The 23,657-nt window shown below is 39.7% G+C and overlaps 2 protein-coding genes across 2 annotated transcripts in view; one reads left to right on the forward strand and one right to left on the reverse strand.

Moving 5' to 3' along the window:
• The window catches only part of LAMA1 (laminin subunit alpha 1), a 90,008-nt gene extending 75,829 nt beyond the window's left edge, over nucleotides 1-14,179 (forward strand). The window contains exons 52-63 of the mRNA XM_068397192.1: nucleotides 227-341; nucleotides 543-713; nucleotides 1,409-1,560; nucleotides 2,050-2,235; nucleotides 2,704-2,866; nucleotides 5,897-6,009; nucleotides 6,800-6,989; nucleotides 8,939-9,097; nucleotides 10,144-10,297; nucleotides 10,898-11,031; nucleotides 12,118-12,340; nucleotides 14,019-14,179. Coding sequence (XP_068253293.1) covers nucleotides 227-341; nucleotides 543-713; nucleotides 1,409-1,560; nucleotides 2,050-2,235; nucleotides 2,704-2,866; nucleotides 5,897-6,009; nucleotides 6,800-6,989; nucleotides 8,939-9,097; nucleotides 10,144-10,297; nucleotides 10,898-11,031; nucleotides 12,118-12,340; nucleotides 14,019-14,179 — 1,921 coding nt within the window. The remainder of the gene's footprint in view (nucleotides 1-226; nucleotides 342-542; nucleotides 714-1,408; nucleotides 1,561-2,049; nucleotides 2,236-2,703; nucleotides 2,867-5,896; nucleotides 6,010-6,799; nucleotides 6,990-8,938; nucleotides 9,098-10,143; nucleotides 10,298-10,897; nucleotides 11,032-12,117; nucleotides 12,341-14,018) is intronic.
• A 5,412-nt stretch (nucleotides 14,180-19,591) lies between these two features.
• The window catches only part of ARHGAP28 (Rho GTPase activating protein 28), a 75,959-nt gene continuing 71,893 nt past the window's right edge, over nucleotides 19,592-23,657 (reverse strand). Inside the window, exons 13-15 of the mRNA XM_068396371.1 lie at nucleotides 22,322-22,476; nucleotides 21,620-21,684; nucleotides 19,592-19,687 (exon numbers count right to left, since the gene is read on the reverse strand). Coding sequence (XP_068252472.1) covers nucleotides 19,596-19,687; nucleotides 21,620-21,684; nucleotides 22,322-22,476 — 312 coding nt within the window. The 3' untranslated portion in view covers nucleotides 19,592-19,595. The remainder of the gene's footprint in view (nucleotides 19,688-21,619; nucleotides 21,685-22,321; nucleotides 22,477-23,657) is intronic.

Here is a 23,657-nt window from a genome sequence, read left to right on the forward strand (position 1 = left end):
TAAGAAATGAAAAAGAATTGCTAGGTAGTAGAGAGCTAGTTACTTTCTCACACAAAAGCCATTACATTTCATCTGAAGATTCACCTTAAAGTTTTGGAAAATGACCTGGCCTGGCAACACAGCACTACACACTGATCTCTTTTTCTTATTGAAGAGAACTTAATCTTTTCTCCCAGGCGATTCCAAATGCTACTCCTTGGAAAAAAAGCCTTGTTTTGTGTTTCAGGAAAGGTCTTAATAGTAGAATGTATGTGGGATGCATCAAGAATCTGGAAATATCCCGTTCAACCTTTGACTTGCTTAGAAATTCATATGGAGTAAGAAAAGGCTGTGTATTGGAGGTAGGAGACTTTTAGGCTTTGTGACCTGTTCATTATTGTTATTGAACAATGAATAGTAATGTTTGTGAAAGAATTTAGTGAGTAGAAATGGGTTTATCTTGAAAAATCCTAAAATAATCTAATATATACTTAAATTTTTTTTTCTTACTGGGTGCTATGTAGGGATAAAGTCAATAATTATTTCTCTTCTTCATAAAATAGCCTATTCGTAGTGTAAACATCTTGAACAACGGATATATTGAATTGGTGCCTAAGTCCTTAAGCCCAGAATCGGAACTAATGGCAACTTTTGCTACAAAGAACAGCAGTGGCATCATCCTTGCTGGACTCAGCAGGGGACTGGAAAAGCGACGACGTAGACAAGCACATTTGGCAAGTACTGAAAACAAAGATTGTTTTGTTTTGTTTTTGCCATTTTTATTTTGTAATGTCAAGTCAGGTTTTTATGACTGTAACTTGCAAAGAATGAGAAAGAAAAATTTATTCGGCTTGGGAAGGCCCAAATACAGAGGCTAGGTGGGGAACAGAGGATATTCATTGTAGCAGAGGAGAGGTGAAGGATCAGTTAGCAGAGACCTATTACAGTTACTAGGACCCACAATGCTTTTGCAACAAGGAGGAAAACTGCACATGAAATGCACACAGTATTAACTTTCCACTTCTGTTAGTCAGAAGTAGTTGAAGGATTTGAGATGAACAGCTATCTCATATCTGGCGAACTGTTTTAGAGCTTCTGGAATCCAAGGACAAAGTCTTAGTAGGAATACCTGCTCCTTCTTATTTCCTTCCTCTAAGGGGAAGAGTAGGGTCATGGTGGTATAGAAAGACTTCTGCATTTAAACCTGAATTTTATCGTGACCAGAGAAATTTCCAGCTTTCATGTTTTCTATTAGAAGGTTTTGCACTCTGAGAGGTACCAATATATACCTACTAGTCTGAGTTTCATTTAAGTTTGTTTACAACAAAGCTGGAGGTAAATTTTTCCAAAGTATATTCTATTTAAACACTGAATGAGTGACAGGAAATTGAGTTATAGTTAAAAATTAATCTTCTGATTAAATCCACAGCCCTTCTTTTCCATCATGTTGATTGGTGGTCAGCTTGCAGTGCATGTTAATGCTGGAGATAGAGCAAGTACTAGAAAAGTAGTTCTTCAGTCTGCTAATGGAACATACAGTGATGGACAAGAACACTCTATCATCCTAATCCGGAATAAGAGGTACATATGACTTCGAACAGTACTACCTGTTTAATTATTGTGTGCTGTTGTCGGTTCACTGCGCTCTCTGAGGAACTGCCTTTGCTAGCTTATTAGGTGGAATAATCAGGGCTATGTTTTTCTGCTGTTAATGTAGGTATTCTGATTTACATGGTAATTGTATACAGCATGCAGCTGCTGATGAAGTTGTAGTCAAAAGCTCTCAAAATCTCTAGACAGCTTGGGGCATTTGACTGAAGTATACTAAATAGTATTAGAAAAAAGTACAGCTATCAAAATAATTTAGAAAGATATTTGACAAAACTTTCCATGTTAAAAATTATCTAAAGAAGAAGGTCTTCTAGTTTTAAGTCATTGAAAGGATCATCAAAGTGATGGAATCTTTGTTTCTTAGAACAGGACATTTTTGAGGCTGAAAGGAATGTTTTTAATTTGAAAATTAATGTCTAAGGCCCTTGTTGAATGTTTTCCCTACTTTGTCTTTTTCAGGATCATAACTGTACAGGTGGATGAAAGTAATCCTGCAGAATTGAGGCTTGGTTCATCAGCAGAAATGAGCCCCATGAATATTTCCAACTTGTACGCTGGTGGCATTCCAGAAGGAGAGGGCATCTTAGGGCTAAAAATGGCTGGCTCCTTTCATGGCTGTATCAGCAATCTTATTTTTAACAAGGAGTAAGTCACGGGGTAACTGCCCTGTTTTGGAAAACTGTGTATAGTAATTATTAATTGTAGTTTGTAATCTCTTTCATGACATTGTCCATTTGCCTGTTTTTTAACACAAGACGAGCATGATACTGATGATCTGGGTATTATAACAGGCAGAAAATGGATATTACCAGCTACATTTCCAAATAGCATCAAAAATGTCTTTAATATGTATAGGGACGTTGCACAAAATGCAGCTTTCTTTACTATAGTTTCATCTGCGTTCACAGACAGAATGGTTTTCCAATAACATTGTCTATTAATATTGTTCTATGGACAGATTATTTGCCACTTCTTAATCTTTTAGTCCAGCATACCACTTCTTTCCCTTTCTCCTGTTACTAATGAAAGACTCTGTAGAATACTCTCCTTGTGCTTGGCAAATGTAGGGATTTGGGATTTCACCTCTTAAAATGTCGTTTTTTTAAAACACAGGCTTTTGTATTTCACCACTTCCATGGAGTACGAACATGTGGATATGGACAGCTGCTTTTTGTCAGAGAAGCCTAAACCAGCCATACAGGCAGAAGACATTGAGATTCATCCTGAACTTCAGGCTTTACCAGTTCCCTGGAGGCCTCTTACAGATACAAAAAAAGTGTGTATTACAGCAAAGCTCTCTTGCCCCTTCTGGGAAAGTGTTCACAGAATCACAGAATCAACCAGATTGGAAGAGACCTCAGGGATCATCGAGTCTATAGGGACGTGGCCAGGTCGTGTAGGGAGAAGATTAGAAGGGCCAAAGCTCAATTAGAGCTCGATTTGGCTGCTACAGTCAAAGACAACAAAAAAAAGCTTTTACAAATACATCAACAGCAAAAGGAGGGTCAAGGAGAGCCTCCACCACTTGCTGAATGAGGAGGGTAGCGTAGTGTCAGGGGATGAGGAAAAGGCAGAGGTGCTCAATGCCTTCTTTGCCTCGGTCTTTAATGTCAAGACCGGTTGTCCTCAGGAGACTCGGCCCCCAGAGCCTGAAGTTAGGGACGGGGGGCTGTGTGAACCTCCCATGATCCAGGAGGAGATGGTTAGTGACCTGCTGTGCCAGTTGGACACCCACAAGGCTATGGGCCCGGATGGGATTCACCCTAGAGTAATGAAGGAACTGGCAAATGAACTTGCCAAACCACTCTCGATTATCTACCGGCAGTCCTGGTTAACTGGAGAAGTTCCAGCTGACTGGAAATTAGCAAACGTAACGCCCATCTACAAGAAGGGTCGGAAGGACGATCCAGGGAACTATAGGCCTGTCAGCCTGACCTCAGTGCCAGGCAAGGTGATGGAACAGATCATCCTCAGTGCCATTACACGGCACATGCAGGACAATCGGGGCATCGGGGCCAGCCAACATGGATTCATGAAAGGCAGGTCCTGCTCGACCAACCTGGTCACCTTCTATGACAAAGTGACCCGCTTAGTAGATGAGGGCAGGGCTGTGGATGTAGTCTATCTAGACTTCAGTAAGGCATTCGACACTGTCTCCCACAGCATCCTCCTGGACAAACTGGCTGCCCGGAGCTTGGATGGGTGGACTCTTCAATGGGTTAAAAACTGGCTGGATGGCCGAGCCCAGAGAGTGGTGGTGAATGGGGCAAAGTCCAGCTGGCGGCCAGTCACTAGCGGTGTTCCCCAGGGCTCAGTTCTGGGGCCGGTGCTGTTCAATATCTTTATAGATGATCTAGACGTAGGGATTGAGTGCACCCTCAGTATATTTGCAGATGACACCAAGCTGGGTGAGAGTGTTGATCTGCTGGAGGGTAGGAAGGCCCTACAGAGGGATTTGGACAGGTTAGATAGATGGACTGAGACCAACAGCATGAGGTTCAACAAGAACAAGTGCTGGGTCTTACACTTCGGCCACAACAACCCCATGCAGCACTACAGGCTGGGGGAAGAGTGGTTAGAAAGCGGCCCGGTGGAAAGAGACCTGGGCGTGCTGATCGACAGCCGGCTAAACATGAGCCAGCAGTGTGCCCAGGTGGCCAAGAAGGCCAATGGCATCCTGGCCTCTATTAGGAACAGTGTAGCCAGCCGGTCTAGGGAAGTGATCGTCCCTTTCTACTCGGCACTGGTGAGGCCGCATCTTGAGTACTGTGTTCAGTTCTAGGCCCCGCACTTCAAGAAAGATGTTGAGGTGTTGGAGCGAGTCCAGAGGAGGGCGACCAAGCTGGTGAAGGGTCTGGAGGGTCTGACCTACGAGGAACGGCTGAGGGAGCTGGGGTTGTTTAGCCTGGAGAAGAGGAGGCTCAGAGGTGACCTTATTACAGTCTACAACTACCTGAAGGAAGGTTGTAGTGAAGTGGGAGTTGGCCTCTTCTCCCAGGCAACTAGCGATAGGAAAAGAGGACACAGCCTCAAGCTTCGCCAGGGGAGGTTCAGGTTGGACATTAGGAAGAATTTCTTTTCAGAAAGGGTTAGTAGACATTGGAATGGGCTGCCCAGGGAGGTGGTGGAGTCACCATCTCTGGATGTGTTTAAGAAAAGACTGGACATGGCACTTAGTGCCATGGTCTAGTTGACAGGGTGGTGTAGGGGCAGCGGTTGGACTCAACAGCAAGATGCATTTTAGCTTTGTGGAGAATTTTTGAAGTATGGACTGAGTATATTTGCTTCTTCTATGATATGGAATGGTTCAATGAATGTGGATTTGAAATGATTATTTCTTATAGAAAAACTGATATAAACCTTTGTAGCAGCCTGTTGGCCTTCTGGAAGGGAAATGTGGTTAGGTTTATCATTGTTCAGGCAGCAGCACTAAAAAAAAGAAAAGAAAAAGTGGAGTGATAATCCCCCAGCAGAAGGACTTGACAGTAACTATTATCTTTAGTGTGTCCCTGCCAAAGTGGCTCTGTGCTGAGATTTGCATTAGCTGTGCAATTCAGCATTCACATTTTCCTAGTCACACACATGCAGTCTCTGCTCTGTGTCAAAGAGGAGGCACAAACCATTCCGGAGACACACAGTGTCTGAATGCATCTTGCATAGCACCTGTTTCCTCTCACACAGTCCCTGTTCCTAAGGAAGAAGGCAGCATTACTTCTCTCTTTCTGCAGCTGCATGTCTTTATAATGAAGTGTTTCCAAAGCATCCTGAAATCATTTTTCTGTGGCAACAGAAAGCGGGATTTTATTCATTTCATACAACTGTGGCTATAAAAAGAAATAAGCTGTCCTTCTTAGAGCTTAAAGTATAGCTTTGGCTCATACTCTCTACTCAGCTCTCCACCCCTCAAATCATAAAAATACACATCCTCACTAAATGGGAAAATATTTCTACCAAGTCCATAAGATTTTCACACTGAAATGGTACTCTGTCTTCCAGCATTTGTTATCAAAAAGGCTATCAGTTAAGACAAATGGTGGATGAATACTTCTCAAACTACAAACATTTCTCAGTAGGAAAGACCAGTGCTGTCCATGAGACATAGCTTTATCATTAGAACTAGTTCTTTTTGACCCTAGAGATAGCTCAAAGTGATTGGGAGTTTGGCTAATTGATGTTGCTGTATACTTGTGGTTATCACGTGGCTCAGTTTTGCTCCTTACAAAGTTATGCACAGGCCCATTGCCATCCAGCACTTGCTGATCAGCACCTGATACTATTCTTCTTCATGAAGTCCTTTCATTAACAGGTAGTTTGTGCAACAGATGAACTACCTGATCATGTTCAAGGTGCCCATCAGTTTGGACTTGCCAAAGGCAGCCACTTGACACTGCTCTTCAATCAGTCCACTGTCAGGAAGAAGTGAGTATATCCTGAATCACACATGCGCACAGTGTGTTATCTTGTATTGAGCTACTAGAAGCTCAGTGATGGTTTTCATGAACGATCGCTGCATTACCAACTCTGAACATGGCCCTTGCTTCAGGTTTCTGTTGAGCCTTAACATGCAATAGCCTCTCTGCCACTCTTATTTGTTTGAGGGGCTCCCAACAAGATCCCCAGAACACAGCCTGCAAGCCACTTGCGCATGCTTCTTTCAACTCAGGAAGCTTCTGCAGGCATTGAGAAAAGAGCCTTTTTTTGCTTCTAGCCCTTCTGTTGTAACTATTGAACGTAAGGATACTGCAGAGGATTGATGCTATGTAGTCTGAACCTAGTGTCTCCATAATAAATGGCTCAATCATCTCCTCTACCTTTTAAGCCTCCCCCTGTTCTAAGTCTGCCCATTATATCCCAGCAAGCCTGGTTGATAGTAATGGATGCCATCACATTATCCTGGAATTTGTTCCTTTCTTGGGGCAACAGGCAAGCCTGCAGTTGCAAACAGCTGAGCCTGTCCCTCTTAAAGCCCAGCTCACTCTGTGACAAGCACTTTTTCTGTCTCTGACAGGAACAGCACTGATTTCTATTATGAAATACATTAGAGGTCATGCTTTCTTAGAATCAATGCAAATTCTACTTTTCTAGCCTTTGTAATAATAAATTTCCTTTCATAGTGATAAATTGGTTGAGGCTGTTCTCTGCCTCCAGAAAAGCTTTTTATCAATGCAGAAGAAATATCTTTCAGTAACACTGGATTTTTATTGTCTAGACTTTCTCTCCAGCTGAATCTCAGAACCTTTGCCTCCAGTGGTCTGATTTACTGCATGGCTCACCAGAACCAGGTTGATTTTGCAGCCCTACAGCTTCATGGGGGACAGCTCTATTTCTTATTTGATCTAGGCAAAGGAAAAGCAGTAGCTTTTCACCCTGCTGTTATCAGTGATGGAAAATGGCGTACGGTAGGTAGTCACCAATCTTGTACTCATTTTCTCTTCCCTGGAGTTACTGGGATGGTTTTTCCCTACCTTTCCCGTATGCTTTCTGTGTTGTAAAGGCAAACAGGTTTTAACCTGATCATGAAGCCATTCAGATAACTTGTGTTTGAGTATTATTATTTCCTTTTTAACTTCTCATTAATTATGCATCAATTCCAGCATCCAACTACTGTAAAATACCTCCGATTATTTAGAAATAAAATAGTTCACCAACTATGTAGTAATGGTCATCTTCACCAGAGAAGAACCCAACAGAGAGGTCTAGAAACTCTGACTTTTTCCACAGAGCTTTCCATGCACTATGTCACCAAAGACCTGCAACTGAGTGTGTGACAGGGTGAAAGAGGTTTGTGGGTGCACAGTTTCTCCTTTCTCCCACTTACCACTTCATACCTGAGCATGTCATAGCAACTAGTGCTAACAGAGAAGCACTCTCTTTCCTTTCCTTGGTTGATGCAACATGAGAAAGGTAGGCATTTGGAATGCATGGAGACCAGAGGGGGAGGACTTGGCATAATGAGAGTAGGAGGAGAAATTACGGCTACAGCTTTCGGGTGTCACATAGCATTCAGGGCCTTCTGTACAAAGACTCTGTGTCAGCCTCTGTTGGCCCCATTCCTCTGAGCAACCCACCTGCTGCTGGCTCTGGCTTTCTTTGTGAGAAATGACTGTGATGTCTGCCTGAGTTTTAAAAGCTGCTCTGACCACATTACTTTTCCTCAAGGCAGGTGAGGATGACAATATTCATCCTGCTAAGCTTCCCGTCCCTTGTCTGTATGTGAAGCCTTAACTCCAGGAAGTGGCTTCTGTGGGACAAAGCGATTGATGACAGAAAGCTGCCACCTCTCCTAGGTGCCTTGGAAATACGAAGAAAAAACAGCAAAAACTAACATAAAGAAAGCAAATGTGAACTTCTCTCAGAGAGAGATACCACAGTTAAGCTCTGCTGCCTACCCTGAAAGGAAGAACACTCCAGGATTTACAGCTGCATTTTTAAAATTAAATATACTCATGTAAAACTCATACTCACACTACCCACTTTTTAAGAGATGAACAGATTCCCTATGAGAGCTGACCTACCTTTACTACCCAGAACATAAAACATGAGCTTGAACCTTTTTTTGGAGATTAAGGCTGAGTAACACCACTTCGCAGCTGGGGGTGATTATTGCAGTAGCTCTACAATCAGTTTAAGCTAATATGCATTGCTGCCGGAACAAGCACTGCTTTCCATTCTCTGCCATCTGCTCATATCACCCTGCTGTACCATTTTATCCCCTCACCAACCCAAATTTTCCTGAAACCTCATGTTGAACCTGGTCAGGATTCTACATGGGGCTAAAAGTAACCAGGGAAGAATAAATGGCTAGCTGACTTCAAATAAAGTCCCCATCTGCATGTGAGTAATTGCTTTTGTGCAAGGAAGGCATAGGGGCATGAAAGAACAAGATAGAACTGGAAAATTTTTTTGTCATAGCATATTCAGCAATGCCTATCATAAAATTACAGCGCAGGAGTGTGCACTTCAGAGAGCTAAGATGGCTCAGCTGGTGGGCAGCACAATAATTGCAGAAGACCAGCACAGTACTCCCCTCTTCAAACTCAGTGATGTACTTGTATCCTAAGGCAATAAACTAGTGTTTTTAAATAATGATTGTTAAGACACTGAAAAACTTATGCAAGACAACATGCAATCATTGTGAGCCCTTCGGGAGGCAAGGAAGCAGTTTAGCTGCGCAGTTGCATTCTGAAATGGCCTCAGCCTCACAATGAATTTCAAGAGAATGCTGCAGTACAGTATGTCAAGAGTGATTTAACCACTAAAAAATTGTCTTGCTTACTTCTATGGCAAATGAGTCAGGTAACTGACTCAGCTTACTGATTCATGTTTGCATGCTCTCATTTTTTTCCAGATAAAGACGGAATATGTTAAAAGAAAAGGTATAATCATTGTGGATGGACAGGAATCGGTAGCAGTTAGTGCTCTGGGAGATGGTAGCACTTTGGATGTGGAGGGGAAGCTCTACGTGGGAGGACTGCCCTTAGACTACGTGCCAAAGAATCTTGGGAATGTAAGAAGGTTTGGGGTGGTGGGGCGTCTCTGACATTTTGCAATACGAGAATGAGTATACTGCATCAGACCCATCTAATTCAGTATCCTATCTCTGATGGGCAAAAAAGAAGTACTTGGGGAAAAAAACAACAAAGAAAGTAATGACCCTTTACCAGATAAATCTTTCCAGCTTTCTATGGCTTAGCGACTAGCTAGAGCTTTTATCCTTGTGTTTTAGCAATAGCCCTTAATAAGATTTTTTTCCTTCTATCAATTTCTCTGTTAAAAATGGATAAAGAATATAAATTCCCGTGTTTCATAATATAAGATAAAAATATGACCTGGAATCTCAGACATTTTGGTATCTAAGTCCTATTGCATTCAAATAGGAATTAGGTGCCTTAAATATCTCTGAAAGGCTGAGTTTACCTGTCTGAGATTAAAACATACTTTTTATACATGCTTTTAGAGGGTAGTTTTTTTGTAGCCTTCCTCCTCGTGCAGCTCATTATCTCAGGGAGGATTCCGGTGATGACAACAACGTTTCTCAACATTGTTGAGTATCCTGGGCATACTTTCTTCACCTATGCTTTTTAGTTGGATAATGGGGCTAACAAATATTTTAATACTTTGAATCTGCAATTGCTGAAAATAGTAATAGTGAGAAATTCTAATGAATCTTTTTGCTGGATAGAACTCTGGTGATCTATATTTGCAAAATGTCGTACGAAATCTTAATTTACTTGTTAATTTGCTGAAGCATGTTTGGAATGTCACTAGCTGTTCGGCGTATCCCTGCTCACATTCAAGCAAATATGATTTTTTCTATATGTTATAGAGAGTCTATACTGTATTTCTAAATAATATTTATTTTGACTAAGACATTATGTACATTTGTAACCTCGTATAAGTATATGTAATAATAGAAATGTAATTACATAAATATTTTAGATCCGGCTGTGTTTTGTTCAGAGAATTTCATTTACAATAACATCAGGTGAATCACTAAGAGAGCACTGCAGAAGTTTGTATTACACATTAACTCTTATATTTCAATATACTTAGGTGACTCACAGTATTCCTGCCTGCATTGGTAGCATGACGATTAATGGCAAACAACTGGACAACGAGAGCCCTGTCTCCATCTTTGCTGTGAATAAATGCTATGTAACAGTGCAGGATGGTACTTTCTTTGATGGGAGTGGCTTTGCTGCTCTTGGTAAGTGCATTAAATGAAAACAGTACCTTACTGAATTAATGAAAACATACTCTTTCTAGGTCTTGCTGGAAGTGTGTGTAATTAATGGACTGCTCACACAAAGAGTGTATGCCCTGCATATATATTTCTGAGTCCCTTTACTCCATACGTCCAAAAGTGGCCATTTCTGCAAAGGGCTGTCTTCCACAAATGAAAGAGCTAATGATTCTAGCACTGGGAAAGAAATGAACTACCTCTTTCTTCAGCTAAGGATATCCCTGTTCCTTATGTTGCGTTAAAGTCTGTCAAAAGGGTGTGGAGACAAAAGACATAGGGGACTTGTGAAGTAATGTGAAGGATTACATTTATGCTCTTTACTGTTTCTTATAAATGAGATAGAATGTATTCAATCTAAATTAATAAAACTTATTTGGGAATTTATCTTTTTCAGTATAAAATGTGAATTATGACTTTGGTAAACTTACTTTCCAGATGGTTCCACAAGGCTGTATTCCAGCAGAGTAATTAACAAGTTTTTTAGGCGTTTTAATGACAATGTATGTATTCTACTTTGTACCGTGGGTCCAAGTCTTCTGTTAGAAGCTTGTAACTTCTTTTCAGTCAGAGAAGGTTACAAAGTCCGGTCTGATGTGAACATCACACTAGAGTTTCGTACGACAGCGGTGCATGGCGTTCTCCTTGGGGTCAGCAGTGCTAAGGTTGATGCCATTGGACTGGAGATTGTAAATGGCAAGGTAGGCTGCCCTGTGCTGGCACACTGATTTTACAAGCCTTGCTTAAAACTGGGAGGCCAGAACTGTTGGGTAGCACTAAATAGACACCAGTGAAATGTGATGGAGGCAAAATGTCCGAACGAAATCCCCACAGAACTAATATGGGACAGACTTTCAATCTCAAGGTTTCTCATCATCATCACATGATAAAATGTGATGTTAGTAGAAGTCGCTGGAACTTTTTGCCTTTTTCATTAGTGTAATTTATGTTAGTCAGCAGCCACTGTGACCTCCTGTACTGCATACCTTGTATGTTAGACCAAATATATACCTTTCTTGTAGCTTAATACTTTTTCTGCCATAGAGCTACACTTGTCCTTGATAAACCTATTATTGCATGTACAAAGCAATGTTTTGTAATCTCTTCTTCAATATTCATAAGCAATTAACTCACTCGCTACTTCTACTGGCCATTATGCTCCTTAAACCTTTTAACAATCAATACATAGTTCTCCACTCATCTCCTGCATAAAAAATGTATACTTGATTGCTCTTAAGTATTTCCTTTTCTCAGAAATAGCTCATTTTTTATTCAAAACTTCCCAGCTAGAGACAGTGTTAAATATCACTGCTTCTGTGGGACATACTTTCTCAGTTACTATCTACATATTAATTCTCACCACAGAGTTGAGGAAATGTCTGCTGCTTTGAAAAGTAAATACATGAAATAAATCAATACATGTATTGGCAATGACAAGTGCTCTCTACTCTTTAGTTAGATACAGTGGATCTTCTTTCAGATCTGAAGTCTCAGCTTCTGTGAGAAAACGGCTTGATTTGTATTTGTAAAAAAACATTGAAATCCCAAGTGGGGTATACCAAGCTAACCCCACAGACCATTGCATGGATAGATCTAAGTCTTTTAGATTTTAAAGATACTTCAATAAGGACACACTCTATCCATCAAAGTAAACATTAGCTTTGCATAATTACCAAACATTTATTAAAACGGAAATCTCTGCACCAGCATGATTGCGCTTTTATCTAGGCAACTTAGTTCATGTATTCTTACTTTATATCTTTATTGGCATCTGGCTGTTTATACAGGTTTTATTCCATGTCAACAATGGAGCTGGCAGAATAACAGCTACATATGAACCAAGAGGCACAAATAGTTTGTGTGATGGAAAATGGCACAAACTTCAAGCAAACAAAAGCAAACATCGCATTGCGCTGATAATTGATGGGAATTTGGTTCAAACTGATAATCCCTACGTCCAATCAACATCTGCAGATACAAATAATCCCATTTATGTTGGAGGCTATCCTGGTAGGTACAATAATATTTCTCTTTCCCTTCTCTCTCTCGTGCTCTCACTCTCATAAGAATGACTCCTGACATATGCCCGCTCTCCCTCCCTCTCTCTTTCCCTTGTGGGCTCTCTCTATCTGATTTATGAAGTTCATGACTGAGTTATAAATCATAGTTACCATTTTATCATAGTTACCATTTTCCACATTGTCGCTGAGAACACATCATATTAATATTTGTTTATACTGTCTTTGTGGAGGACTGCATTTAGCTGTTGAGTGTGTTGGCAAGATCAACTGAACTCATATCACTTTCCTACACAAACCTGCTCCTTAGTTTCTGAGAAGGATTTCCTCCACCTGGTTTGGTCGTTCACAGTCATTCTCAGACTTCGCAACGTCCCTGCCTGGGTTGCTGAGTCAAATTCGTATTAAGGCTTTCCTTCACATTCATCTAAGTAAGGTTCCTGTAGTGCTCTTCTCTGCTTTATTTTTGCTAACGTTTTGTGTCAGGGACTGTGCAGGCAGAAGTCAAGCTGCAGCAGATGAACATACAGTTCCCTTGTTCTGTGCAAATTCCCTTCTAAAGTAGCTGTCTGTCTATCATACTGTGATGGTAATGTAAAAAGATAGTAACACAAAAAATATATAATTGAATTACTTTTCAATTAAGTTGTGCAACTCATTAGTTGATAATTTGAGCCAAGACAATGTATTAATTAAGAGGATTGAACTTCTAACATCATGAGTTTGGCCTTTTTGCAAGCATACATTTTAACAAACACATCAGTACTGAGAGTGAGTAGGTTTCACATGGTTTTGAACATCTTATGCTTTTAAACATAACATAAAATGCCCATATACATTTGTCTCTGAAACAGCTGTTAGAGTTTATCAGTTGAGATATTTCCATTTGTGTGAAAACAGAGTGATGAGGTCTGAAGGGCAGACTCAGCTTTTAAATATTTGGAAAGGGTTAGGGATAATAGCTTGAAATGTTACAGAGCCTTCTGTTGGACAAGGTTTTGGTGCTTTATGAAAAATGAATTAATGCTAATTAACCAGATCTTGATTAATATATGGTCTTCCTTGAATACCAAAGCAGCCTTATCAGCATCTTGTGAACCTTTTTTTTTTTTAATTTAAATAGGATAATGTGATACTAATTGTTCTTTCAGTGCTCCATCTGTGAAGATTAGGGTTCATAGAGAAGAAATTCTTCAGTTTAGTTGAGTACTGCAGTAATGGAATGAATTGTTTCACAGGTTGTATGGAAAAAAAAGAGTTGGACTCTCTACCAGCCTCATGTTTTGGTTTGCCAGTGGAGTCCATGACTGTGTACAGCTCATCTGTTGCTTCATATTCTGCCAGTTTCAATTTTAACTTGGAAGAAACCTATGCAGAGTGACTTTCTCCTCTCTTTTCTCCTCTCTTATCTCCCATTGTCCCCGGGACAAATTATTTCTGCAAATTCTGCACAATTTATCCTGGTGCATGTCTTACACTTGAAGGCAGCAGTGACTGTCCATGGTGGGATGTCCCAGATCATCCAAACATGAATGGAACTTGGTGCGCCTCAGGTGTTGGTTTTATCTCTCATTTGGGAAGGAGGGGAAGTGGTTGAATAATAACCTGGAACTTTGTATTATTTCAGTTCACTGGAAATAGTTTCTACATATTTCACATTTGTTTTTCAGCTGATGTGAAGCAAAACTGTCTCACGAGCAAGAGCTCGTTCCATGGCTGTTTGAGGAACCTCGTGTTGACGAAGGGCCAGCAGGCAGAATTGTTTGAATTCAGCAGAGCTTTTGACCTGCGTGGAGTCTTTCCTCATTCCTGCCCTGGGGCTGAGCACTGAACTGCAGCAAAGCCTGTCTGGACTGAGAGAGGAGTTTTTTTGTTGATCTGTTATTTTTCATTCTCATTTCGTAATGAAAAGAAGAGTTGGCGAGAGCCTGCATCTCTTTGGTTTTCTATTTGTTTTCCAACTCAGGTCATTTATTTTTTTAGTCAGAAGCCCTATGTCTGCATTTTAACGAAAAGGTTTTAAACAACAAATACCTCTACTACAATGTTAATGACATTAATTGGGTATTTTTCTTTTGGGAATTTTTATTAATCAGTGTTTACAGTATGTTTTCTTTTGATTGCTTGACAGTATTTCATTTTATTGTGTGTTGGTCATTTTATAAAAAGGTAATAATTTTGGACCACATAATAAAACTACAATAAACTATGCATTATTTCATGTAGTTCAGTTGTCCATACATTTCAGTTAGAAGAAAAAGAGACAGAAGGCTAAGAAGTGAAAAGTACAAGTGGAAAGAGTCCAGCAGAGGGAGCAGGAGACTAAAGGCATAATTTTGAAGGTCTCGGATTCAGAGCCTAATGAATAGAATTTTCTTATTTATACTTTGTATGGTAGCTCCAATCCCTTTTCCTTCTGCCTTAATACCCAGTGCTTCTGACCCCCATTATAGCCACGTTGTCTAGGAGGATTATGTTCCTGTTTATGCTTTCATGTAATCAGCTGCAGGACAAGCAGCAACTCCACAGCACAGACGCATATGAAATGTTTTGTTGGAGAGGAAACCATTTGGGTCTGGCTTGGGAACAATTATGCATTTTGGCAATGGGAACTAATGCATCTTTCTTGGGAAACCAGTATTTCTTACAGGACACAGGGAAGCCCCTCTGGTGCCCTGCGATTCCTAATTCACAGTGCAGTCAGCACTTCTGTCTTTACCTTTTCCTACTGCTCCTGCCTCTGTTTCTAAAATGAGGCTTTCAGTAGTTGCGCTTGAGCCAGGTTTGGGGGACATGCACTTGGTCTGACTCAAGTAAGACATCCATTCATCAACTGGCTGCATCATTGAGCAGTGACAACCTTGTCTTGTACTTGAAGATGCATCTGTAATAAACATAGTTCTTTACAAGTCACTTCCATCTCCTTTTTTTCTCTTTGAACTAGCAGTATTTTTGTGTGCTCCTTACAATTTTGTTTGGCTTTCACTATGCATTTTTACAATTTGTTCTAAAGTCAGTTTTGCTCTATGCATTTCATACTAGTTTAAAAAATACTGACTCAAATGAAACCCCAAAGTAGATTGTCATTGATTTCAATGAGGCAGGTTTCCAAGCAGTGTCATTTTGTACCTTGCATCGAGGACATCCGAGAGAAGAGCTCCTGGAGCAAAGAACTGCTCCTTTTGAGCAAGGATGGCAGAATGTGGTCCTTCGTGTAGCTGGCTGTTCAGGTGCTATAACAACAGACTTGCTTTTAAAACAGATTCATTATTGCTTTTTGCAATTTCTTTCACCTGCTTCTATCTGAAAACCACGTGTTTAGATTTGAAGAGCTTTCTTTGTTGGTATTGTTTTTATTTTTGACATGGATACAATACAATGGACACATTCTGCTGTACAAAACATGTGGGCTTACTTCAACAAAACACATAATGAGGATTGTAATGGAAACGTACATACAAACATTTTGCTTTGATTAGTGGCATCGTATTAATTTCCAGAGAAGACACGCATTAATGGAAAGCCATTGAAAAGTAAAAACTGAAACACAGTGTGTTTGTATTTGTTGTCTATTAACCCTAAGATCTGATCTCATAAGGTTCACATTACAAGCAGTAATTGAGGCAACATGGTTTGGATAAAATTTCATCCGTATCCTGAAATACGTCTTTTAATATATATTTTTTGGTAATTTCCAAATCTTGCCACTTAGAAGGAGAAACATTTTATCAATGTAAAAGGCTAGTGGAGAGGTGAAATTTTGATAACAGAAAGTTTTGAAATAGTAAACCTCTAAGCCAAAATATTTTTCTTGGAAAATGCAGAGCGAGGTAGTTAATATTATACATAGATACAGACACATTTGCACACATGCACACATTCTAATGACATTAGCTGCATAAACAGGTTAGAGCATTCCAGTCTGTTTCCAATACCTACTTCTTGCAATACACTCTCTCTCTCTATGTGCTGATATGCAAAATGCTGTCTTTGTAGAACCATGGAGTACATAAATGCTTGAGGCATCTTTGGAGTTTGCTGAATAAGTTTCTCCCTGCTTGCTGCCACTTTCTTATTAATAGCTTTCCACATATGTTGCTTTTTGGTAGGTGACAATCCTATCATAACTTGTTTTTAACTTCAACTGCTGTTAGGAGGAACAAAATTCCAGGTGCGTCCAGCAGCATTTTGAAATATAAGGCCTAAAGTTGAGACTTCATATTCAAAAATGTCGTAGAGATTGTTCAGTCTGTCTGCTGCACGTTAAATCAAGTTAGGGTACCACAACAACACAAAACAACTTAATGTGTAACAGTATTAATCACAGCACACATGGGTCATTAGGTCCATTTGTATCAGAAAAGAATTTTGCCATTCTGGTTCAGAGACAGCAGGTATCTGGCCATGCTGTGGTCTGGGCACTGTACATAGAATCTAGTTCATCTGCTAATATGCATGTCTTACAAAGTTATAGGCAATTTTAGTATAAAGTAAGCGATCACAGAGTGGATTTCATTACATCAGATTTGCCTTTCCTAAGCTGCAAAGTGGTAAAAGCTGAAAGTCTTCCAAAACCCCCTTTGTATCCTGTACGGAATACAATGAGATCTATTTCAGAAATAATTTTTGTGAAGTCCTCACTTCTGGATCCAGAACATGCTGAGAAAGTTACTGTGAGCACATGGGTGCTCTGTATTTTCCCTTGCACAGCCATTGAGAACACGGAGTGAAGTGAGTGGGCAAGACGGAGGAGGTCAACATATTCATCTGAAAGTAGTGTAGAAAGTTCTCTCATTTGCTACGACATTTCAAATTCTTTAGTTAATGTTCAGGCTTTCTGTATAGTCATAAAAGCTCTCTTGTTGGCTGTAAGTACAATGATGCTTAGCATTTATATGATACTCTTCGTATTCAAAGCACTTTGCACATAAAATCCCTTTGCTGAGTTTGCCCTTCCTAGATGGATGTTTATAGCTCCTGTTCTGCTCAGGGAATTGTTTGGCTGCGTCTGAGAGCAGAATTTAACTCAACTAATTCTCATGTTACCTTTATAAGGAAAGTATTAGTCCTGTTTTACAGCTAAAAGAAAAGGGCAGCATAGTAGAAAGAGTTGTCCATTACCACAGAGGGAAATAAAGGGAATCAGGAACAAAGCACTTGACAAAACGTTTATGCTTCATCCTATGAACAAACCACAGAGCTACTATCTCTCATGTACTTAAAATAAATAGTTGTCAAAATAAGCAGCTTATTTTATAATACAACTGTCCTGTTCTTAACTTGGCTGCAACTGTGCATCCATTAGTGTTAAGAAAAAAAGAAAACGGAAAGTTAAAAATTTCACTGTTTTAAAGAAAATGAAATAATAATGTTGCTAAATTTTATTGTTTTTTTATCTCAAGAAGGTAAGAAAGACAGACTGGATCTGCCCTTTGTAGACATTATTGTTGCTGGTAAATTATTGATTCAATGTTGATTTCTTTCACTGAATGATAACAATGGAAGTTAACTACTGGAGAACACAATTAATTCTGAACCAGAAGTAGGGTTTCTAGAAAGTGAAAATCTTTGTCGCGCCGCTTCAGCAGAGCATCACAAGTTATGGGTTTCTCTGCAGGACAGCATACTTTATGTTCAGCTGGAGGACTTGGTTCAGAACACTTTACGTTGCTGGTAATACCTGGTAAAACAGCTTCTGCCTCATCTGTGTGTCCAGATCAGGAAAAAAACCCACGGCTCAGAGTGTGAGTGAATTCATTCTGCAATATTGTCATCCAGTGACTGAGACATTGCAGTGCAGTTCAAGGCATTAGTTCCCATTTTTTGTGTGAGACAAAGATGAAAAAATACTCGTGGTTTTCCAGAGGCTTGTGATTTCCCTACTCAACAAACATGCTTTAGTTCTATAAAGTATAGCCCAAAACTAGAGGATTGGATGAAGAATGGTGCTCACCCTTGTGACTGGCTACTAACTAGACATAGTCTAACATTGGCTGTGCTGCATTCCCAATGCAGTTGCAGCCCACTGTTTTATTGTCAGTCTGTGTTTTCATAGCCTGCATGCCATCTATAAAAGGAGATGCAATTTGCTATGTATTTGTAAAAACCCCAGCACAACTGGGCCTAGGTTGGCTATGGTTTTAAGGCCCTAATACGTAAATGTTAAATAAGAGTATTAAATCCCTCTGCTCATTGGAAGCTCTTTTTCTTCTCCGTTCTGTTTTATACAAGATCTGTACAAAGATCTCTCTTTTCAATGCAGCTGAATAGTATAAAAGTTGCTTACATATTGAAGCTAAAATAAACAAAAGAAAAAGAACTAGGTTACAAATTAAGAAACTATAAAGTTTAACAAAAAAGGTGATGGCTGTAAGTGGCACCATTAACATATATTATGGCATTATACAGACTTAAATCTGAGAGTATCGAGTAAAAGATGGAGCCAGGGGAATATGGCCCTTCTCACCTAGCATTTGTCTTCTGAAGCTTGTGTATGTGACGGGGGAAGGAAGGAGAAAATGGTTTGTGGCGCTACAATTGCACACAGTAATTGTGATCCAGACAGACGATTTTGGAAGACTGGTAGTAATGTATACAGTGGCACATACATGAAGCTGTTTATACAGTAGTTCTTCTTCTGCCTCCGTCCCTATCCCAGCATGAGTTACTCATGAGGAGTGACTGAGACATAAACATTGCAGTAATGCACACTGTACAGCTTTACTTTCAGCAGAAAGGTTTGATTTTGTCACACAGCTGTGTCTTGGCACCACTGCAGGTCAAGCTCCTCCCTTTCACGCTTGACAGATACCTTCTCTTCTTGAATGTCTCTGTGATGCTTCTGTGTTAGCAGTGGTTGGTAGTGTTTCATGCATCCACAGATGCCACTGGATTCTTTCAAAAAATTCATGTTCTAACACCAGGTCAGGAAACAAGCAACTCCATATGCGACAGGTTGTTTTCTGTGCACCGTACCTTGGTCCGTCCTCCTGCACTCCTGGGCCAGCTGGCACAAGTGTGACCCATATGAAAGCATAACTGATGTGGTATTTTCAGATGGTTCAGAAGCTGGAGTGATAATGCTTATACCAGAATTAGTACATGACGAACATCACTTGGACAGTACAGTAGGAAGGAATGATATCCTGTAGCTACCATCTTGTTTCATCTCTGCCAAGAGCTTCTTAAAATGACAGGAGTCACTGTTGTCCATTTGGCTTTTGTCCAGTGCGCCACAGCCTTCTGCTTCAGCTTGCTTTTGGTTTTATCACCCATTCTGCCTGAGGATTTGCACGGTAAACATCTAACATGTATGCATCTGGATCCAAACAGTGCTGACCTGAAACAGAAATCGACAGCCATGAATCATAGGATGTTTTGAACACATTAGTAAATGGGACAGAGCTATGTTAAAATGTCCTTGAACGTCCCTCCGACTTGCACATAGTGAGCCTAGTTTGGTGTTTCCAGCTGACATCTTGCCTGGATACAGGCAGGGACTTTGGTAAATTTGCCAGTGATTTTACTCAGTGAGAGTCATGAAATCGCTTTCACTTCCAGGCAAGATGCCCTGCATTACACTGAGTTGTGGACAAGGCGTTTAGTCAAATGGTGAACAAATATTATCATTTCTTTAGAAGCATTAACTATACTGTTACTCATAAGTGCCACAGTATGTTTTTTTTTATTTCTTTAGATTTACTAGGCTGGAATTACAACTCTGTGACTTCGTTTCTACACTATTTTTAAATGCTGAAAAAGTAGCTCTGTAAACCATGTGTTCCCATCCAGCTAGGATCTTGGAAAGAAATATAAGGACTATATCAAGGTTTTTGGCAGTTGCTACTTTGCTATTTAAAAAAAAAAAAAAAAAAAAGAGTCCTCTGAAGTCTGGCAGTTTGCAGGTTTCATTAGGTTGTGACTGGGAATAGGAGTTGGTTGTGGAGTCCCTGTTGCCTTTGCCATGGAAAGAGGCATTTGATGCTTCTTTATTGAGTAATAAGGCAATAAATTCTTGAGTTAAGTTGATTTGTTGGATTATATTGCATTTACACTGGGTGATAAAGCCATTTAACTGGTGAGGTTACACTGCTGTGACACAAAGGATTATGGTAAAATTTTTGTACAGTTACTTATAAGGTCACTGAGGTCCTAATGATTTTATTAAAGTGAAAGCAATATAAATGAATTAATGCATAATCAATGGAATAAGGTACCATGGAAGATCTAGGAGTATAAAAATGATTTTAAATGAAGATCATAGAATCATAGAATGTTAGGGGTTGGAAGGGACCTCTGGAGATCATCGAGTCCAACCCCCAAGATGCAAATTAAATGTCCAGATTTTTGAAAGGGCGTGGTGGGAATACTTGGGATTGTTTCACAAAGCCTTTAGGATCTTCTGCTGGTTTAGGATTGGTTAGTCGTCCTGTTTAGCCACGCAAAACAAATCGCTACTCAAATTTAGCTTTGTATGAGTATATATCAGTAAAAAAGACTTTGCTGCTTGACTGCTGCTGAAGCAAGTCTGTGATGTTTTGTAGTAACTTTATAGAAACAGTTTAGAGCTGAATCTAGGAGAATTAGGGCATAATCTAATCAGACAGTTGACAAAAGACTCCAACAGAGCATCCAGAATTTTAGTATAAATAGAGAAAGGAGAGAGTCAGGACTGTGCAATATCAAATTAGAATATGGGTTTTAACCTTTAGGCCAGGAACTTGTGTGGCAAGCCACTGTTGTTATTAAAAAAATGTCACTGCATGAAACACAGAAGACAAAATCCCTACTGCAAGGAATTTACAATCTAAATAAAGCACATAGATTAGTATGAGTGTAGTACACCCGTTTGTGCAGGGGCTGAATTCTCAATTCTGTGTTTTTCATTTGGAGGAGGTTATACAGTCAGGAAGAAATAGGTCTTTGGAAAAGGCTTGACAGCGAGGTGGAATGTGCTTGCAAGAGGAAGACTCGGATCTCTTAACCATGGAAAAATGCTCAATTATGAGAGTGCGAGACGTAGGTCAGATGAATTTGGCAAGACTGAGATCCAGCCACTGAGATCAGGTCACTGTCTCCTGTGAGTGCCCTTCCAGTCTTCCTGGAGGTGGAAGGAGTCGTTACATTGATTTTCACAGCTTTTGGGTCAAATACCTCTCCTGCAGATGGACTGGAAGGTAGGAGAGACCCAGCTGTGTGAAAACAGCACTGCCCTGAAGTGTTTTAGGAGGCTAAGGACATTCAAAACTCAATTTTCAAAAATGAGACTTACCTATATTTCCTCCAATTTCATGTAAACTTTGGATCTGGCCTCTCATGTGCTGTGATGAACCGCGGCTAGGATAGAAAAAAACCTTCAGTTTGTCTTTCTGTTATAACCATTGCCTTATCAACCACCATCTATATTAAGCTTAAAATTGATATTTTTGCCCCTGTGAACTTAGTTATCAAAAGCAAGGGCTTCCAGCAAACGGAGCACTGCAGAATACTGAGTCTGCTACAGGGACAGATTACTGTGTCAAAGTTAACTAAGCTTTCTATTATACTATTTATTTTTTATTATTTATTTAAAGAACAGAATTACGTGGTAACATGGGAAGACTTTGCAGAAAAGACTTTTAGAGACAATATACCATTTCCCATAACTGTTAATAATTAATTATTACCTTATAGAAATAAAAACATTAACGTTTTATGGACAGATGTAAGACAATCCCTATGGGTTCTCTATGCATCAAGTCTATAAAACCTGTGTTTTTAGTAGTGGCATAACAGAGGGCAGATTGATTCTGTATAGGAGCCAATTATTAAGTAAAATATAATGAATAAAATCAGTAGTTAAAATTTCTTTGACCAATGTAACCATAAATTAGAAATTTTCGATCAGAAAAAGAGTTCTTATAACACAATGAGTCTTTGAAAAGGAGACAAGCTATTCATTAATGGTTCTGACATTATGTTCTGATTTACCCACCTGTTTTCACAGTGGAATCGAGCCAGGATGTCTTTGGCTTTTGTTTGGCTGTTGAGTTGAATTGCCATAGAGACTTTTGAATGCAGTGGAGCATAAACTCTTACCACCCCCTCGGGTATGTCAGACTGCAGGTATGGGGGAAAAGTGACAGCTCCCTAAAATCAATGTTCAATAGAGTAAGTCTGAGGCACATATTGCTGCAGCTCCATTCAGAAGCAGTTCTGCAACTCTTTTGTGGTTTCTTGCAAAAATCACTGTCCTGGATTCACTTAATTATTCAAAAAACATATTTACAGTCATACAAATGCAAATTTATAGATATCGTATAATAAGATACAACAGAAAGACACAAACTCCTTGGTAAGCATCACATAAATGCACGCAGAATAAAGTACAGCCCTTGAATTTTAATTACTTGCAGCAATATCGAGTCAAGCTGTTATCTGAGATTTTTAAAGTTATTTCTGTTAACATTGGTCAGTGAACCAACCGCTTATTTAAAAGTGCATAAAAATGACTAGGAATATTGGTCTTCCTTTTAAAGATTAAATTCTCCTGGGGCATGAAGATCCAGTTCACCGTTTCTGCTTCCTATAGCTTCAACTAGATCGAAGCGTATATACAGTAAAATATCAAAGTACCATATGGTTTCTGTTAATTTGAAATTCGACCTTGTGTAGGGTTCAAATGATCATCTATGAAGTTTATGCACTCTGCCGTGATTAATGGTGGATAAATCAATTAGCAAGGTTTGCATTCCAGTTCTAATCCAGTTAATACCGTGCTGAGTAGAGTACAATAGTCTCTCCAGTCTCTGTCCCTGTGTAATTTAGACCATCTGAGACCCAAGGATTCTGTTAAGTGCTCTCAAAATTCAACTCAGTTATCCAAACAGAGTTTGCCTCCAATTTACCCTTCATATTTCAGCTACCTGCCATGGCTAGTCTTATTTTTATTAGATGCAAAGCCAATTACTACAATCAATGAACTTGCCTTCCCGAAGGTGCAATGACTGCAGTAATTGACTCTGCTTAGAAGCTCCCACTGTATTTGTTCCAGGGTGAATACAGTTTTGCAACACATTAGTCTACACCGCCATTTTAAACAAACATCTATGTCTTCATCTGCAGCACAAATGTGTGTTCTACCCACAATGTATTTCAGTCAATGCTGGCAAATGAATTCTCCAAAAAGATGGATTAGCTTGGATTCACAATTCATACATATCCTTTCTGTTTTTTTCCCAGAGGTTCCCTTCTGCAGTTTCTCTGTTGTCTGTATTAGGTGACTTAGTCTCTATTTCTTACAATCTCTTAATATCATTCCTCCCTAATCC

This window comes from Nyctibius grandis, chromosome 3 (assembly GCF_013368605.1).
Source record: "Nyctibius grandis isolate bNycGra1 chromosome 3, bNycGra1.pri, whole genome shotgun sequence".
Taxonomy (NCBI): domain Eukaryota; kingdom Metazoa; phylum Chordata; class Aves; order Nyctibiiformes; family Nyctibiidae; genus Nyctibius; species Nyctibius grandis.